The 20727-nt window shown below is 43.0% G+C and overlaps 1 protein-coding gene across 1 annotated transcript in view; it reads right to left on the bottom strand.

The window, feature by feature from the left end:
• VANGL2 (VANGL planar cell polarity protein 2) overlaps positions 1 to 20727 on the bottom strand; it is a 242454-nt gene that overhangs the window by 109593 nt on the left and 112134 nt on the right. The window contains exons 4-5 of the mRNA XM_053705147.1: positions 19138 to 19258; positions 16543 to 17150 (exon numbers count right to left, since the gene is read on the bottom strand). Of these exons, the coding sequence (XP_053561122.1) occupies positions 16543 to 17150; positions 19138 to 19258 (729 nt within the window). The remainder of the gene's footprint in view (positions 1 to 16542; positions 17151 to 19137; positions 19259 to 20727) is intronic.

The raw sequence follows: 20727 nt of genomic DNA, 5'->3' as shown, positions 1-20727 counted from the left end.
GATATGTACAGATCTCAAATCTGTTTTATGTCCCTTTAACCCCTTCATGCAAACACCCTCCCCATTGTGACTGTTGGATAGAAAGGCTTACTCGTCACATACAGGCTATGAAAAAAAGCTCTGTAAACCTAACCAGCAAAAAAAAATTACACTACCAGTGGGAGGTAGGTGAGATAAGTAATAAAAACTTAAATTAGGTTTACCTGATAATTTTCTTTTCTTCAGATGGAAAGAGTCCACAGCTACATTCATTACTTTTGGGAAATAAGAACCTGGCCAACAGGAGGAGGCAAAGACACCGCAGCCAAAGGCTTCAATGCTCCTCACACTTCCCTCATACCCCAGTCATTCTGCCAAGGAACAAGGAACAGTAGAAGAAATACCAGGGTGAAAAGGTGCCAGAAAAATAAAAAAATAAGCGATACCCCACATAAAAAATGGACTCTTTCCATAAATGGAAAGAGTCCACAGCTGCATTCATTACTTTTGGGAAAACAATACCCAAGCTATAGAGGACACTGAATGCAAAAACGGAAGGGTACAATAGGCGGCCCATTCTGAGGGCACCAGGCCTGAAAAAAAAACACAACCCAACCAAACCCAGCTTTTTCGGCAAGCCAGGCAAAAAATCTAAAAGGTAAAGGCCCCAAGGACACTGACCCGCAGATAGTCTGAAAGCCTAACTAGAGACCGCAAAGCAGACTCACTGAGCAAACACTCCTCCAGGAGAAACGTCGCCCAGCAGTCGGTCCCCTTACTAGTACAGTATCAAAATCCCCAAAAGGGAGAGGAAAAGGGTAAGTCAAAGGGATACCCAAAAGGCACAGCAAAACCCCTAAAGGGAAAAAAAACCTTCAAAGGGAAGGACAAGTCCACAGAGACCCAAAGGGATCCCGAGAACAAGGGGAGACAACGCACAACCCACAAGGAGCAACCGGGCATCATCGAGGAGAAGAAATATTTCCCAAATATCGTGAAACAGCACCGAAAGACAGCTGAACACAAGGTCCTCAAAACGTCAGAACTCAGAGACTGAGCAAACAGAAAATTACAAGCAGCAAACTGTGAAAATTAACATCCGAGTCCAGTAACACGCTGCCATCCGTAGGAAGACACGGAGAAAACACTATCCGTAAGGAAGAAGCAGCCCAAGACAGATTCCCCAACCTCCAAGACAGGGGACACTCTGCAGGCAATCCAGGCCGCCAAGCCTACTAACAGATCTCAAAGGGGGAGAGGCACAGAACCTAAAAAAAGAAGTTTCACCATCACCCCAAGACCTGAAGATGAACAACAGATCTCAGAAAGGAACCCCAAGAGCGGCCGCTAAAAGGGCGGAAGAATGGACACAGCCACTTCAACCTAAAGACAAACAAGCAGGCGTTAGACCCAAGGAAATATAGCAAGGCCACCCGACTAAGACTCAATGCGGAGCCAGCAGCTTCCCAGATGGAAAGAAACAACTCAAAGAGCAGACCAATCCCCATACTAGATAAACATCTGTTTCAACCTCCTGAACACAGGAGAGGCCCCTAAAAAGGGAGCCACACCTCTGTAAGGAGGAAAACGAGCCCCATGAAGAGGAGAGCGTCGATAAACATCTGCCCATAAGACAGGAAGTAATAGGAAGAACCGAGAGGACACAAGGCCACGTCACTGACTAACACAGAAGAACCCCTTAAATATACCATTGTGCTAGCACACATAAAAAGGCGCAAAAGTGACAGCTGAGCAACCGCAAACCTTCCGTTTGCTAGGCAGGAAAGCCCACCATCAGGTCACGTCAGTTGGCTGTCCCAAGGGAACCATATCGTCTGGCACAAGACAAGGCCCAAGGAGCCCCGGCTCTCAAATCTGGCCAAGTTGTGAAACAAAAGAGCCAGAACAAAGCCCAAATACCCTGGAAACTGGAACCCCCAGGCCAGTCCTAGGATCATAAGGTCTGGTAACATCCCACGGCGGGATCAAGAGAAAACTGCCGAGTAAAACCCTCGACAACCAGAAGATCAGGACAAGAAGCCCGGGCCCCACAAAATGTTTAGATTAAACAATCTTCCAGGCACAAAAATCCCTCGTCTGATATAAAAAAAAAAACAGACCTCCCAGGGAAAAATCTAGCATAACCCAGATAAGAGCAAGAAGCCCTTGCAAGTCCTGACCCAAAGGGAAGAAAACACCCCTTGCAGGAGCCCAACACTACAAAGAGTCAGGGCCATAAAAGGACACTAGAGCTAACAGCTGTCCAAGCATCATTACATGATTGTGCTTGAAAGTGCGGCTAATCCCCCTAAGGGACACAAGGCGCTGCTCATTTTATCAATCTCAAAGGAGGAAAGGCTGAGTTAGGGTTATATAGCTGGATAAAGGATACCAAAAAATGGACCAAATATAAAACAATTTAAACGGCACCTGAAACCCACAATGGCTGGGGCACTCACCACCTCCTATGAACCAGACACCAGCAGACTAGAATTCTCCATTGCCACACAGTCAGGAATGCGGAAATGGGAAACCAGAACAGAAGGTGAACCATATAGTCCAAAAAAAAAGCACGCCCGACCGTAAGATTGCGTCACTTTGAAAGGCCGCTAATGTTCCAAAAGCCACAAGCCCAGTTAACACTACACATAAGCAGATTGAATCACATAAAAATGATTAACCCCCCACCCCTGTTCAATAACCCCCCTCAGGAGATATTAACCCTTGATTCCAAGATACTAAAGGAGTCCCACTGAGACCCTGTATTTTTCATGTTAGTTCGCAGGAACAATTGAGTTACAATACAATCATGAAGAAGTACAATGAAACGATCTTATCTACGCTGTGGAACAGGAACATGACCCTTCAGATGTGACGGATAGTAGCGTTGCTTCCGCCATGGACTTGAGAGAAGAAAGCAGGCAGCGAAGGTAAGTTCAACAACGCTGATTGCTTGTGGAGTTGTCAAAATGAGTAGGGATGGTTTTGCAGAAAGATTCTTCCTGCATCTCCGGACTCTATCATCCAAGCCCTCACTAAGAGACTGACAGGATTACTTACAACTCTTGTCCCATGTTGAAGAGTACTACCCGCCATAAGAGACAAAAAACATAATTTATGCTTACCTGATAAATTTATTTCTCTTGTAGTGTGTTCAGTCCACGGGTCATCCATTACTTATGGGATATATTCTGATATATTCTCCTTCCCAACAGGAAGTTGCAAGGGGATCACCCAAGCAGAGCTGCTATATAGCTCCTCCCCTCACATGTCATATCCAGTCATTCGACCGAAACAAGACGAGAAAGGAGAAACTATAGGGTGCAGTGGTGACTGGAGTTATAAATTAAAATTTAGAACCTGCCTCAAAAAGACAGGGCGGACCGTGGACTGAACACACTACAAGAGAAATAAATTTATCAGGTAAGCATAAATTATGTTTTCTCTTGTTAAGTGTGTTCAGTCCACGGGTCATCCATTACTTATGGGATACCAATACCAAAGCTAAAGTACACGGATGATGGGAGGGACAAGGCAGGAACATTAAACAGAAGGAACCACTGCCTGTAAAACCTCTCTCCCAAAAACAGCCTCCGAAGAAGCAAAAGTGTCAAATTTGTAAAACTTGGAAAAAGTATGAAGTGAAGACCAAGTTGCAGCCTTGCAAATCTGTTCAACAGAGGCCTCATTCTTAAAGGCCCAGGTGGAAGCCACAGCTCTAGTGGAATGAGCTGTAATTCTTTCAGGAGGCTGCTGTCCAGCAGTCTCATAGGCTAAACGTATTATGCTACGAAGCCAAAAAGAGAGAGAGGTAGCCTGTAAGTAGAACTTCAGGGCACGGACCACGTCTAGATTATGCAAAAGACGTTCCTTCTTTGAAGAAGGATTAGGACACAATGATGGAACAACAATCTCTTGATTGATATTCCTGTTAGAAACAACCTTAGGCAAAAACCCAGGTTTAGTACGCAGGACTACCTTGTCTGAATGAAAGATCAGATAAGGAGAATCACAATGTAAGGCAGATAACTCCGAAACTCTTCGAGCCGAGGAAATAGCCATCAAAAACAGAACTTTCCAAGATAAAAGCTTAATATCAATGGAATGAAGGGGTTCAAACGGAACACCCTGAAGAACTTTAAGAACCAAGTTTAAGCTCCACGGAGGAGCAACAGCTTTAAACACAGGCTTAATCCTAGCCAAAGCCTGACAAAAAGCCTGGACGTCTGGATTCTCTGCCAGACGTTTGTGTAAAAGGACAGAGCAGAAATCTGTCCCTTTAGCGAACTAGCGGATAGACCCTTTTCTAAACCCTCTTGTAGAAAAGCCAATATCCTAGGAATCCTAACCTTACTCCATGAGTAACTCTTGGATTCACACCAATATAAATATTTATGCCATATCTTATGGTAAATTTTTCTGGTCACAGGTTTCCGAGCCTGTATTAATGTATCAATAACCGACTCCGAGAAACCACGCTTCGATAGAATCAAGCGTTCAATCTCCATGCAGTCAGCCTCAGAGAAATTAGGTTTGAATGGTTGAAAGGACCCTGAATCAGAAGGTCCTGCCTCAGAGGTAGAGACCATGGTGGACAGGACGACATGTCCACTAGGTCTGCATACCAGGTCCTGCGTGGCCACGCAGGCGCTATCAGAATCACCGATGCTCTCTCCTGTTTGATCTTGGCAATCAGTCGAGGCAGTAGCGGAAAAGGTGGAAACACATAAGCCATGTTGAAAACCCAAGGGGCTGCTAGTGCATCTATCAGCACCGCTCCCGGGTCCCTGGACCTGGATCCATAGCACGGAAGCTTGGCGTTCTGGCGAGATGCCATGAGATACAGTTCCGGTTTGCCCCAACGAATAATCAGTTGAGCAAATATCTCCGGATGAAGTTCCCACTCCCCCAGATGAAAAGTCTGGCGACTTAGAAAGTCCGCCTCCCAGTTCTCCACGCCTGGGATGTAGATCGCTGACAGGAGGCAAGAGTGAGACTCTGCCCAGCGAATTATCTTTGAGACTTCTAACATCGCTAGGGAACTCCTGGTTCCTCCTTGATGATTGATGTAAGCTACAGTTGTGATGTTGTCCGACTGAAACCTGATGAACCTCAGTGTTGCTAACTGAGGCCAAGCTAGGAGAGCATTGAATATTGCTCTTAATTCCAGAATGTTTATTGGAAGGAGTTTCTCCTCCTGAGTCCACGATCCCTGAGCCTTTAGGGAGTTCAAGACTGCGCCCCAGCCTAGTAGGCTGGCATCTGTTGTTACAATCGTCCAATCTGGTCTGCGAAAGGTCATCCCTTTGGACAGATGAACCCGAGACAACCACCAGAGAAGAGAATCCCTGGTCTCCTGGTCCAGATACGGTAAAGGGGACAGATCCGAGTAATCCCCATTCCACTGACTTAGCATGCATAATTGCAGCGGTCTGAGATGCAGGCGCGCAAATGGCACTATGTCCATTGCCGCGACCATTAAGCCGATTACTTCCATGCACTGAGCTACTGATGGGCTTGGAATGGAATGAAGGACACGGCAAGCATTTAGAAGTTTTGATAACCTGGACTCCGTCAGGTAAATCTTCATCTCTACCCAATCTATAAGAGTCCCTAGGAAAGGGACCCTTGTGAGTGGAAACAGAACTCTTTTCCATGTTCACTTTCCACCCATGCAACCTCAGAAATGCTAGAACTATCTCTGTATGAGATTTTGCATTTTGAAAACTTGACGCTTGTATCAGAATGTCGTCTAGGTACGGAGCCACCGCTATGCCTCGCGGTCTTAGTACCGCCAGAAGCGAACCCAGAATGTTTGTAAAAATTCTCGGAGCCGTAGCTAACCCGAAGGGAAGAGCTACAAACTGGTAATGCCTGTCTAGAAAGGCAAACCTTAGGTACCGATAATGATCCTTGTGAAACGGTATGTGAAGGTAGGCATCCTTTAAGTCCACTGTGGTCATATATTGACCCTCTTGGATCATGGGTAGGATGGTCCGAATGGTTTCCATCTTGAACGATGGAACCCTTAGGAATTTGTTTAAGATTTTTAAGTCTAAGATTGGTCTGAAGGTACCCTCTTTTTTGGGAACCACAAACAGATGAGTAAAACCCTTGCCCTTGTTCCGTTCGCGGAACTGGGTGGATCACTCCCATCACTAAGAGGTCTTGTACACATTGTAGAAATGCCTCTTTCTTTACTAGGTTTGTTGATAACCTTGACAGATGAAACCTCCCTTGTGGAGGAGAAGTTTTGAAATCCAGAAGGTATCCCTGAGATATAATCTCCAATGTCCAGGGATCCTGTATATCTCTTGCCCAGGCCTGGGCGAAGAGAGAAAGTCTGCCCCCCACTAGATCCGTCTCCGGAAAGGGGGCCCTGTCTTCATGCTGTCTTAGGGGCAGAAGTAGGCTTTCTGGCCTGCTTGCCCTTGTTCCATGACTGGTTGCCTTTCCAACCTTGTCTGTAACGAGCAGTAGTTCCTTCCTGTTTTGGAGCGGAGGAAGTTGATGCTGCTCCTGCCTTGAAATTACGAAAGGCACGAAAATTAGACTGTTTGGCCTTTGATTTGGCCCTGTCCTGAGGAAGGGTGTGGCCCTTACCTCCAGTAATGTCAGCAATAATTTCCTTCAAGCCGGGCCCGAATAAGGTCTGCCCTTTGAAAGGAATATTCAGTAGTTTAGATTTAGAAGTTACATCTGCTGACCAGGATTTAAGCCATAGCGCTCTGCGCGCCTGTATGGCGAATCCGGAATTCTTAGCCGTAAGTTTGGTTAAATGTACTACTGCATCCAAAACAAACGCATTAGCCAGCTTAAGCGTTCTAAGCTTGCTCAAAGTCTCATCCAATGGTGCTGTGTGAATCGCCTCTTCCAGAGACTCAAACCAGAATGCCGCTGCAGCAGTGACAGGTGCAATGCATGCAGGAGGCTGTAATATAAAACCTTGTTGAACAAACATTTTCTTAAGGTAACCCTCTAATTTTTTGTCCATTGGATCTGAGAAAGCACAACTATCCTCCACCGGGATAGTGGTACGCTTGGCTAAAGTAGAAACTGCTCCCTCCACCTTAGGGACCGTCTGCCATAAGTCTCGTGTGGCGGCGTTTATAGGGAACATTTTTCTAAATATCGGAGGAGGGGAAAAGGGCACACCAGGTCTATCCCACTCCTTGCTAATAATTTCTGTAAGCCTTTTAGGTATAGGAAAAACGTCAGTACACACCGGTACCGCATAGTATTTATCCAGCCTACATAATTTCTCTGGGATTGCCACAGTGTCACAATCATTCAGAGCCGCTAACACCTACCCTAGCAACACGCGGAGGTTCTCAAGCTTAAATTTAAAATTTGAAATTTCTGAATCTGGTCTCCCCGAATCAGAACAGTCAACCACAGAATGAAGCTCTCCGTCCTCATGTTCTGCAAATTGTGACGCAGTATCAGACATGGCTCTCGTGTCATCGGCGTGCTCTGTCCTTAACCCAGAGCTATCGCGCTTGACTCTTAACTCGGGCATATTGTATAATACTTCTTTCATAACATTAGCCATATCATGTAAAGTGATTTGTAAGTGCCTTGATGTACTTGGCGCCTCAATCTCACACACCTCCCTAGCGGGAGACAAAGGTACTGACACGTGAGGGGAGTTAAGACGGCATAACTTCCCCCTCGTTGTCTGGTGATAATTTCTTTATCGGTACAGATTGACTTTTATTCAAAGTAATATCAATACAATTGGTACACATATTTCTATTGGGCTCCACATCGGCTTTTGAACATAATGAACAAGCAGATTCCTCTGTATCAGACATGTTTAAACAGACTAGCAATGAAGCTAGCAAGCTTGGAAATTACTTTCAATAAGTTTACAAGCAATATAAAAAACGCTGCAGCGCTTTTAAAAACACAGTTGAATAACAAAAGAACTAATTCAGTTATAGTCAACAATTCTTAACGGTAAATGTATTAATTAGCAGAGGATTGCACCCATTAGCAAAAGGATGATTAACCCCTCAGTACCCAAAACGGATATCAAATTAAGATTTAACGTTTTTATCACAGTCAAACACACTGTCACAGGTCTGCTGTGACTGATTACCTCCCTCAAAAACGAATTTTGAAGACCCCTGAGCTCTCTAGAGACGTCCTGGATCAAGGAGGAAGAAGCAGGAAGACTGTGCTAGAATTTTAACTGCGCAACAAGGCGCTAAAAAAAGGCCCCTCCCACTCATTATTACAACAGTGGGAGACCTGATATAACGGTTTCTATGCAGAAAAATACGTTAGCCATGTGGAAAAAAATCATGCCCAAAAGGATTTATCACCAAAGTATCTCACAAAACAAATAACATGCCAGTAAACGTTTTAAAAACAAACTTTTTCAATGTTATGCAAAGTTATCACTAAGCCTGCTACCAGTCGCTTCCACTGCAGATAAGGCTTAAGCATTATTTCAGTATTAACAGTATTTTCTCAGTCAAATTCTAGTCCCTAGAAAATAACTCGACTGCGCATACATTTATCAGCCTGATAACAGTCGCTACTACTGCATTTAAGGCTGTACTTACATCATATGGGTAACAGCAGTGTTTTCTTAGTCAATTCCATTCCCAGAAAATAATGTACTGCACATACCTCATTTGCGGGGGACCCCGCATGCTATTCCCATTTTCTGAAGTTACCCCACTCCTCAGAATGTCGAGAACAGCCAGTGGATCTTAGTTACGCCTGCTAAGATCATAGAAAACGCAGGCAGATTCTTCTTCCAAATACTGCCTGAGATAGAAAAACAGCACACTCCAGTGCCATTTAAAATAACAAACTTTTGATTGAAGAATAATTAAGTAAAAACTCCAACTCCTCTCGCGACCTCCTTCTTTGTTGAGGGTTGCAAGAGAATGACTGGATATGACATGTGAGGGGAGGAGCTATATAGCAGCTCTGCTTGGGTGATCCTCTTGTAACTTCCTGTTGGGAAGGAGAATATATCCCATAAGTAATGGATGACCCGTGGACTGAACACACTTAACAAGAGAAACAAACTTTTGACACTTCTCTGCCAACCTCCTGGGACAAAAGGCAAAGAATGACTGGGGTATGAGGGAAGTGAGAGGAGTATTTAAGCCTTTGGCTGGGGTGTCTTAGCCTCCTCCTGGTGGCCAGGTTCTTATTTCCCAAAAGTAACGAATGCAGCTGTGGACTCTTTCCATTTATGAAGAAAATGTTAATTTACAATTGTTCTTCCTAAGGCCCTGATATTCAAAGCATCTCCAGTTTGGAGAGAAATTGTAGTTCAGACTTCACAAATGCTTAATGGACCAGTCAACACAGTAGATTTGCATAATCAACAAATGCAAGATAACAAGACAATGCAATAGCACTTAGTCTGAACTTCAAATGATTTTTTTTCTGACAATTTTAAAAAAGTTATGCCTTTTTCCACTCCCCCTGTACCATGTGACAGCCATTCACAAATGAATACACACTTATTCTTGCACATGCTCAGTAGGAGCTGGTGACTCAAAAAGTTTAAATATAAAAAGACTGCACATTTTGTTAATGGAAGTAAATTGGAAAGTTGTTTAAAATGGCATGCTATCTGAATAATGTAAGTTTAATTTTGATTGAGTGTCCCTTTAAAGGACCAGTCAACACAGTAGATTTGCATAATCAACAAATGCAAGATAATAAGACAATGCAATAGCACTTAGTCTGAACTTCAAATGAGATTTTTTTTTCTGACAATGTTAAAAGTTATGTCTTTTTCCACTCCCCCTGTACATGTGACAGCCATCAGCCAATCACAAATGCATACACATACCATGTGATAGCAATCAGCCATTCACAAATGCATACACTCTTATTCTTGCACATGCTAAGTAGGAGCTGGTGACTCAAAAAGTTTAAATATAAAGAGACTGTGCACATTTAGTTAATGGAAGTAAATTGGAAAGTTGTTTAAAAAATGGCATGCTATCTGAATAATGAAAGTTTAATTTTGATTGAGTGTCCCTTAAACTCACTGAATTTTCAAAAGAAAAAAAAAGGGCAGAACTCTTCAGCACTGCAAGATCTCTCTAATTTGTATGTGAAGCATAGACAAGTCCAGTGCAATATAGTACTGCATGATATGAATTTTAATACACACACTTTGTGCATTGTATTTGATATTACTATACATTTCAGATCCTTGAATGAAGGGTCCTTTCAGTATTATTGCATTTAAGTTTTGAACTTATTTATATTTTAATAAATTTTAATCTAGCAGTGATTTTACAAATTCTGATTAAGCTTTTGGAAGTTTCTGTGTTACTTTAATAACTTAGGATCATTATGTATATTTCTGTGTCGCTTTTACAAATTAGATTGAAATGTACAAACAGACTTTCAGAAAGTGAGAGGGACAGGGCAGTATTCGTGGTATGTCTCAAGTTCTTTCTCATTCTTGTGAAATTTTCTAAGCATTTTAAACAAGCTGATCTCACAGATTTGTCTCGCCAGTTGTATGTAGGTGAAGTTTGCTCAAAATTCATAATACACTTATTTTAAAGGGACACTGTACCCAAAAATGTTCTTTTGTAATTCAGAAAGAGCATGCAATTTTAAGCAACTTTCTAATTTACTCCTATTATCAATTTTTCTTCGTTCTCTTGCTATCATTATTTGAAAAAGAAGGCATCTAAGCTTTTTTTTTGTTTCAGTACTCTGGACAGCACTTTTTTATTGGTGGATGAATTTATCCACCAATCAGCTAGGACAACCCAGGTTGTTCACCAAAAATGGGCCGGCATCTAAACTTACATTCTTGCATTTCAAATAAAGATACCAAGAGAAAGAAGAAAATTTGATAATAGGAGTAAATTAGAAAGTTGCTTAAAGTTTCATGCTCAATCTGAATCACGAAAGAAATTTTTTGGGTACAGTGTCCCTTTAACTTAAAGAAAATTAATATATACAAAAGCAAGTTAAACTAAAGTGAAAACATTACAGTTTAATTTGGAATTGATGCAAACTGAGCCTTTATATCAACCCCAGGGGTTCTCCAGTAACCTCTCTCCCTGTGACGGATACCTCGGCTACCCCGACTGGGTAGCTCCGCCAAAAGGGGTCCTGCTTCCTCCCTGCGGACTGCAGCTATGTAGCTGGCAAGTGACCACAGCCTGTAGCCACCCCTGATGCCTGACAGCACCAGTACTCAGGGTCCCACCCTGTGGCAGACTCCAGCTACCCAAACTAGGTAGCTCTTCCAGCGTGTCCTTCCTCTGCCTGGAACAGGCTGCTATGTAGCTCAGGAAAGTGATTTTAGTTGGAGCAAACCCAAATAACTAGCATTCATGTTAAACAGGAACCGACTTTATTGTAAAACATACACTCCTTTTATACACACAGCTCATCTTGATAACACAAATGACAATCCCACAATTTTCCCGCCATTCCCGCCCCTCCAGAATGACCGGCGCCTCCATAGGAGCCACAGTCCCACATAATCTCAATACCTAGGGGTGGCGGTTTCGGGATGATCCTGATGGAGCGGCTGCACTTCATTTTAAAGCTCTCGGTCCCCAGATTTCACAGTCCAAAAATCAGCATTATTCGTTACTGGGGACCGGAGTTACAGTCCGTTGAAGTTATGGGGTTAGGGGTGTCCAAAACCCCCGGTTTCCAAAGGAGGGGGGTGGGGGGTAGCCTTAGCTGTGTGGTATCCGTGACACTCCCCATGTGAAATTTTGTATCCCAGATAGCTATGTTACTTTCCCAAACAATTGCTGCTCCACAAGTTCCAGTGTCCTTAAGTTCCATGGCCAAACTGTCTCCCTTTGTGACACTTTGTTGAGTACCAGCTGACCCACCCACAAACAAAGCCAGTGCCGGTTTCCCAGCTGTATTCCCACCCCAGACCAGAGGGGGAGGTTGCTCCTTGGTGGGGCAAGTAAAGCTCAGGTGCCCAAACATGTGGCACCAACTGTATACACTTTTATCCTCCTTGCCCAACGCAACGCCTGCCCTCGGTGAGAAATACTCCGGGACAAGAAAAGGGTAGAGACCCTGCCAAGCTACTGAGGGGAGAGTCTGTCGGTCTCTTCTCCCGAGGAGATCAACCGCTGGGGAGGGAGGTCTGCTACCTCCGCTCCATGGGATTCGTCCGCTGGGGAGAGATATCGATACCCGTTTCTCTGTAAGGGGAGGGAGGACGAGTACCTCCGCTCCCAGGGGATGGCTCTGCCACTGGGGAGAGAGACCGACTGTCTCCTCTCCCGGCTCCTGGCTCTGTCGCTGGAGAGAGAGACCGACTGCCTCCTCTCCCAGGAAGGGGTTCTGTTTACGGGGAATGAGGACGACTACCTCCGCTCCCAGGGGATGGTTCAGCCACTAGGGAGAGAGACTGACTGTCTCCTCTCCCGGGAAGGGGTTCTGCTGCTGGGGAGAGTTATTGACATCCATGTCTACCTGCAAGGGGTTCTTTGTAAGGGGAGGGAGGACGACTACCTCCACTCACAGGTTTCCTGGAGCTGTTACAGGTGCTGGGCAGAGGTTGGCGGCTCTCTGCCCTGTTGTCAGCACTTCTGCTGGGGTGGCTCCCTTGTCCAAGTCTATAAGCTCAGAGCCAGACTGCTGATAAGGATCCAGCAGCCCTGGTTCCCTTTTTCTTTGCTGCCACTCCTCCACAGTCGAGCTCCATGAATCCCAGAGGGCTGCACCCCAGATCCGTATGCCCCTGGTACGCTTCTTAGCGAGATCCAGCAGCCTGTTGTATTCCTTGACCAGTGCCTCTTCCTGGTCAATTATAAAATCCAGATCGTCCAGCAGCCAGGCCTCCTCCAAGAGAACCAGCAGTTCCTCTTGGAGCCCAGAGATATCCTCCAGACCCTGGTCTATCTCACTCCCAAACTGTGGGTCCTCTGTCCTTTTTGTAAACAGCAATCCAGGGCCGCAGAAGCCAAAACCCTCTGTGGGGGAGCCTTCCTCCAGCCATGGCTGCGCTTGCATAGCGAGCCATTGGAGGGCCCGATAGCCGTCCTCCACCCACATCTCTTGCTGGACCAGTCTATGTAGAACAGCTAGCCATTCCTTCTTTGGCTGTTCTCCCAGGAAAGGAAGTCTCACGGTCCACCGAACCCGGAATCTCGTGTCATTCGTGGGGAGGACCTTTCCATTTTCATGCTCCTGTTGCAGAGCCTCCCACCAGAGGTCTCGGAGGGCAAGGTTCCTCCATGCCAGAACGTTCTGTTCCGAACAAGGATCATTTCTTCCGGTCAGCATCTTTTGTACTCTTCCTAGCAATTCTGCCTCCATATTTACCGGCTACTGTGGTACGTCTCTTCTGTCAGCAGAAACTGTGTGAAAGAAGCAGATCTTACCGCTGCCAGCCAATGTGACGGATACCTCGGCTACCCTGACTGGGTAGCTCCGCCAAAAGGGGTCCTGCTTCCTCCCTGCCAACTGCAGCTATGTAGCTGGCAAGTGACCACAGCCTGTAGCCACCCCTGATGCCTGACAGCACCAGTACTCAGGGTCCCACCCTATGGCAGACTCCAGCTACCCAGACTAGGTAGCCTTCCAGCGTGTCCTTCCTCTGCCTGGAACAGGCTGCTATGTAGCTCAGGAAAGTAATTTTAGTTGGAGCAAACCCAAATAAATAGCATTCAGGTTAAACAGGAACCGACTTTATTGTACACTCCTTTTATACACACAGCTCATCTTGATAACACAAAGGATAATCCCACAAATTTCCCACCATTCCCGCCCCTCCAGACTGACCGGCGCGCCTCCATAGGAGCCACAGTCCCACATAATCTCAATACCTAGGGGTGGCGGTTTCGGGATGATCCTGGTGGAGCGGCGGCACTTCATGTTAAAGCTCTCGGTCCCCAGATTTCACAGTCCAAAAATCAGCATTATTCATTACTGGGGACCGGAGTTACAGTCCATTGAAGTTATGGGGTTAGGGGTGTCCAAAACGCCAGGTTTCCAAAGGAGCTCCCCTCCGGTAATTCTCCCACCTCTTGTCCTCCGTAGGGGCTACTAATCCCCAAAAGAGCAGAGCTCTGGGGCATATGGTTGCTGGAGCGACCAGGAGTAAAGTTAGTGGGTGTCCTGCAGCCGACTGGGAGTTCCAGGAGCCTGGACAGCCTGAGAGCAACACAAAACCATGCAACCAAAAGCTTCCAGAGATTGTGGTTGCTCTGAGGAGCCCAAAACCACTGAGAAACAACAGGGGTGAGGTTGTAGGGGGGTGGGGGGTAGCCTTAGCTGTGTGGTATCCGTGACACTCCCCATGTGAAATTTTGTATCCCAGATAGCTATGTTACTTTCTATGGAAGACATCTCTCTGGGATTTCCTGGTTTCTTCCATGTTTTAGAAAACGAGGAGTTATGCCCCTGTGCACTATAATATCTCTCCAAACTAGAGAATGTTTTATTATCTAGCCAATAGAAAGAAATTACCCTCTCTGGAAAACTGAAGCTGACCGTTTTCAAGTTTTAATTTAAATAAAGAGACATAAAAGACATGCAAAGTGCAATGTAATTTTTGATACAAATAAATATACAAAGTATGAGCCTAATTTGTTAAAGTAACACAGAAACTGTGAAGATACACATAAACTGTGATGGCATAATCAGAATTTGTAAAATCCCTAGAGAACTAGCAGTGCTGGAGGATCTTGCCTGAGCAGAGAAGTTTTGAATATCAGGGCCTAAGCATTGGGACATGGTATACAAACGTAGATAAGCATTTCTGTGTAAAGAAAGTGATAACAGAAGGAGGTCTTCAACCTCAACCCGTTTTGATGTACTGTGGTATCAAATAACAAAAACAGCTATCCCATATACACAATTGTATCTAAAGAAGCAATTTTTCATACGTTTAATACTCTTCTGCTGCTATAAAATCATTGGAAATATATTAAAGGAAAAAACAAATTTTACAGTGTACTGTCCCTTTAATCAGATTTTCCCCAAAAAACAGAATTTATGCTTATGTGTCCGGTCCACGGCGTCATCCATTACTTGTGGGAATATTCTCTTCCCCAACAGGAAATGGCAAAGGAAATGGCAAAGAGCACAGCAAAAGCTGTCCATATAGCCCCTCCTCAGGCTCCGCCCCCCAGTCATTCGACCGACGGTTAGGAGAAAAAAAGGAGAAACTATAGGGTGCCGTGGTGACTGTAGTGTATAAAGAAAGACATTTTTCAAACCTGATTAGAAAACCAGGGCGGGCCGTGGACCGGACACACCGTTGGAGAAAGTAATTTATCAGGTAAGCATAAATTCTGTTTTCTCCAACATTGGTGTGTCCGGTCCACGGCGTCATCCATTACTTGTGGGAACCAATACCAAAGCTTTAGGACACGGATGAAGGGAGGGAGCAAATCAGGTTACCTAAATGGAAGGCACCACGGCTTGCAAAACCTCTCTCCCAAAAATAGCCTCCGAAGAAGCATAAGTATCAAATTTGTAGAATTTGGCAAAAGTGTGCAGAGAAGACCAAGTCGCTGCCTTACATATCTGATCAACAGAAGCCTCGTTCTTGTAGGCCCATGTGGAAGCCACAGCCCTAGTAGAGTGAGCTGTGATTCGTTCAGGAGGCTGCCGTCCGGCAGTCTCATAAGCCAATCGGATAATGCTTTTCAGCCAGAAAGAAAGAGAGGTAGCAGTAGCTTTTTGACCTCTCCTCTTACCAGAATAAACAACAAACAACTAAACACCACATACTCTTCACCATCTCCGTGGAGATGCTACTTGTTCAGAGCGGCAAAGAGAATGACTGGGGGGGCGGAGCCTGAGGAGGGGCTATATGGACAGCTTTTGCTGTGCTCTTTGCCATTTCCTGTTGGGGAAGAGAATATTCCCACAAGTTATGGATGACGCCGTGGACCGGACACACCAATGTTGGAGAAATAAAATCAGATTACACTCACCTAGAATTGGAGATGCCCAGTAATCATTAAAACCTGACATTTAAGTTTCCAGCAAGAAGTACAAATAAATAATATAGAAAAAAAAAGTACTCAAATTTCATAATGTGTTATGCAGTGACTTCTAAGAACTGATCTTAGAATTTTTAAAATATTATAAAACTTAACTTCATCTGCAAGCCAAGATGCATTAAGGGTCTGAAAAGTCTTTTAAGAAGTATGGATGCTCATTTTCCAGCTATCCTATTGCAGAGAAATGATGCTAGCATATCCACCATGAAAAATCAGGTTCCCTTACTAATTCTCTCCAATGACTATCATTCACCATGTTTTTACAATATGAATTATGTAGCACAATCATAAAAAATGTTAATGTTATACATTCCTATAAATTATACCCGGCATTTATTAAAACTCCAAAAGATTATGAGACAGCTATTTTAAAGATATGACACTTACCTATGACATGATGTATGTTTCATTGGGCATACTGAAAATGTCCAATTTTTTTTATGGTTTAAATATAAAATAACCACATATACAGCAATCATATATTGAAGACATATTTAAAGGATAATCTGCATTGTAAGATATCATAATCTACAATTCTTCTGGTCTATGATGCATTAACTGCTTTACTCACCTTAAGTGACCAATATTGTAGAATCGGCTTGCTCCATCAGTTGACCTCACTACTTTGATGGTGAACTGAGGCTGGAGCTGCCTCAATTCCAAAAGCACCACAGCAAGATAGTGGACAAAGAGTAATGCATCCACTAGGGAAACAGCAAATTGTACAATCCCTTGGTAATTCTTCTCCTCTGGCTCTAGGATGCGGACTCCATAAAAAAGCCAGTACGACACCACCAGCAGGAAGACAAGCACCATGAGTAGCGCTCGGAAGACAAACACCCGTGGGAAAAATGCTTTGGGGCGACGGAAAAAGAGTGCCCAACTACCCAGGAGGAGAATGAGAAGTTTGAAGGCCACAGATATAAACAGACCCTCACACGCTGTGCCACAAGGTTCCAAACTATTCCGCCAAAGGATCTGGGGCAGCAACATAAAGGCAATAGGAGTCAGGAAGGAAAGAAGAGCTAGAGCTCCTCCGATTATGACTCCAAGGTGCCGTGAGCAGTCCAAGTTGGCACTATCCTCCATGTCCTTAGTAATGCGAGTAATGTCATCATGTGAGATGCTGTGTTCAGATGTCCCTGTGACCACTGTAGTCGTTTCCCCCCAGTTGTCATCCTGTTAAGATGGGGGGGAAAAAGAAGTCAGTCTTACCCAACATGTTCTTTTTTTAATTTACTCTACCCTATAATTACAAATAAGATATTTTTTTAAAAAAATTCCATGGGTGCACCAAAGCAACACAATGCTAGGACATATTGCTCTATTCTATAAGTGAAATGGAACATTAAAGTCTGTTGCATAGTATATATCTGCAATAAGGCAATTAACTGAAAACTATCTACACTGAAAATGTCTTGTGGCATTTAAAATTTTTAATTGTTAGAACAATGTGCAAGTTCAGCTTATCTCCCTTGATTGTGACAAATTAGGGCTAGCTGTAAATGAGCATCCACACTGCTCTAAGCAATCAGTTTGTGGTATGAAGTAGCGTCAGACAACTTGCTTCATACTAAAGAACACAATTCAATTTCCAGCCTCTCTAGGGAACATGGCTAGAAGAGTTTACAATATAAATAGCAGTAGTCACTAAGAAGCTTCTTAAGTCTCAAAGGGTTAAAAAGACAAGAGAAACGTTTACGAATGTTTAGAAGACAACATGCTTATAATAAGACTTAGTTTAAAGACAAGCAAGAAAAAAAAATCTTCTTTTAATTGTTTTTCATACCTTTCCACTGTCAATTTACCCAAAACGTATTGGGAAAACAAATTTATGATGACACTGTTTAGACATTTTCTTGGCATTTAAACATGAAATCTAAACCCTCCCTAGGTACTTATGTTAGAAAAAAAAACCTCTGTCCTTAACAAGTCTAGGCAACAGTGACATCACCAGTAACCAATCACAAAGTGTTAGCTATTATTGTGTATACAATCTATTAAAAACTAAACCTAGATCAGCCTCTATATTCCATCTGGCTAGCGTCCAAGAAAACCATTGCAGAGTGCACATCTCGTTTACACACCCAACTGAGTAACGATAACCGCTAAATGCTGCACTATGGCATTGATGACTCTTAGAATGGAGACTGAATGCAGATAAATGATGCAGGAATCAATAAGCTCTCCTATTAATTATCTCTGCAGACACCCATGGAAAATAATTACCCAGAGGAATTGGCAGACATTCATATACTGCAGGCTAATGTATTTGCGGTAAAAGAGCCTTGGGTGTTGCATATAACAAAATCCACGAAACCCAGATCAGCATATATAGATAGGATTAACCCAATGAACCTCATTAGGGAATAATTCTATGGTTTGGAGTGAAGTTCCAAAAGTCCCATTAATTAAAGTTGAGTCATTTTTATTATTTTTTTTTTTTTTTTAAACATTAACCTCTTTCAGGAATGCCTTGGTCTGCTAACCGCAAAACCAACATTTCAAGTGGGTATAGTATAAAAACTATGGTAAACGTTTACTAGCATTTGTAGAAGGATATTCAGGGCTGGAACTGTGGAAAAGGAAAAACAATCATAGAAATGCCATTTTTGTTTGAGGTGGACAAGATTAATTTGAGTTATTAAAGGGACATTAAACCCAAAATATTTCTCTCATTATTCAGATAGAGATTACAATTTTAAAAAAAGTTTCCAATTTACTTCTATTATCAAATTTGCTTCCTTCATGATATTCTTTGTTGAAGAGATACCTAGGTATGTAGCGTGCATGTGCCTGAAGCACTACATAACAGGAAATAGTGCTGCCATCTAGTGCTCCTGCTAATTTATAACATTGTTACAAAACTGCTGTAATATAGTGCTACAGACACATGCACACTTCTGAGCTTACATCCTTACTTTTTAACAAAGGATAACAAGAAAACCAAGACAATTTGATAACAGAAGTAAATTGAAAAGTTGTTTAAAATTGTGTGCTCTATCTGAATCATGAATGAAAAAAAAATGGGTTTATGTCCCTTTAAAAAGGCTAGGGTAAGTTGGCTATGAGTAAACATTCTGTTCTTAAAACATAGAATGAAATAGATTTAATAAAAAATATCCATCTATTTAAAGAGATGGTTCAAAAGTCATTAAAAACGTACCCGCTCTTCACCTCTTGTGGATTCATTATCCAACAGAGGTTCTCCAGGAGCCTGGATAGTGACCGACTTGTCAGTCCGACTTCCTTCCCGGCTTTTGGAACGATGCCGGTCTCTGCGATCTCTGCAAAATAAAAAGAAATTACATTAAAAAAATAGATAGAAATATTTTATTAACTTAAACATTGTTTTTGAAATTAATTTAAATCTTCCCTCTAAACTAGGGGAACACTAAAAAGTTGTCAATGTTATCCTATAAATAGCATTTGAGATATTCTAAATATTTATTTTGTTTGTACTAAGGGTGTTAATTTGTTGTCAACTGATTGTAGTCTTCTTCAGACATATTGGTGGGGAGGGGGGGGAGAGAATGAATACCAAACTGAATAGGCCAAAGAAAATAGCTCTGCAAGTCCACCACCTTTCATGTCTGTACACACCTCGGGAGGGGAGCAACAAACCATGAGACAAATAAAATGGCGGCAATGGCGATATGTGCCGTGACACTGATGTGATGCTTCCTGCCCCCCCACTTACTTTATAGATATACTATACGTACGTACGTACATGTGTGTGTGTGTGTGTGTATGTACACACACACACATTATATATATATATATATATATATACATATACACACACACACACAAATACATACACACTAGGGCTGCACGATTAAACGCATATGCAATTTAAAACCGTGATTAATCGACGCAATTTTAAAACCGCGAGAGTCGCTATTTTTTTCCTAAATAAAAAAATCCTCAGAAGTAGCTGTAAGGCATTGATTTATTTGTGATTTCTTGCAAATCAGCTCCATCTAGTGGTTGCATTTAGAACACATTTGTAAAATGGCTGTTTTACTTTCACTTTCTGATCTCAGTAGCAGCCGATCAATCTAGAAGTATAAAAGCAGAGCCCATGAAAAAGAGAGAAAGCCACTTACTTATATTTCCCCCTAGGGACATCTGCAGTCTGAAACTTAGGGTATGTAGACATTATGGAACCTCCCATACAATCTCCTGCTCTCTGAGAAACGGCTCAAATACATAGCAGATGCAGTTAACCCCACGGCTGCCAAAAAGGCTAAAAAACTGCAGTCCCCTCTGCTGCTTGGTTAACTTAACTGCATCTACAATGTATTTGATATCAGCAAGGCACAGCATTTCTGAAAGGAGCAGCCCCCACCCCTACTGCAGCAAATTTTATTTTAACTATTTAGTGGTTTGCATTTTTATGTTCCAAGAGTGTATTGGACATTGAGAAACATGTACATTAAGATTCTGTAGTGTTAAATAAACTTTAGAATGCAAAATGAAGGTGTTATGGTCATTTATAAGAAAATCGCGATTAAATCACAATTTTTTTTTCAAAAAAAAAAAAATCACAATTTTTTTTTGCCCATATCGCCCAGCTCTAACACACACACACACACACACACACACATATAAATATATATATATCCTCGGTAACAATATCTCACTTTTATTAGTGAACGTTTTTCGGACTAACAATAGTCCGTCCTCAGACAAAAAAAAAGTGTAGGACGACGGACCATTATTAGTCCGAAAACGCTCACTAATAAATGTGAGA

The sequence above is a fragment of the Bombina bombina genome, chromosome 1 (genome assembly GCF_027579735.1).
Source record: "Bombina bombina isolate aBomBom1 chromosome 1, aBomBom1.pri, whole genome shotgun sequence".
NCBI lineage: Eukaryota > Metazoa > Chordata > Amphibia > Anura > Bombinatoridae > Bombina > Bombina bombina.
This window is presented reverse-complemented; position numbering and strand designations above follow the sequence as displayed.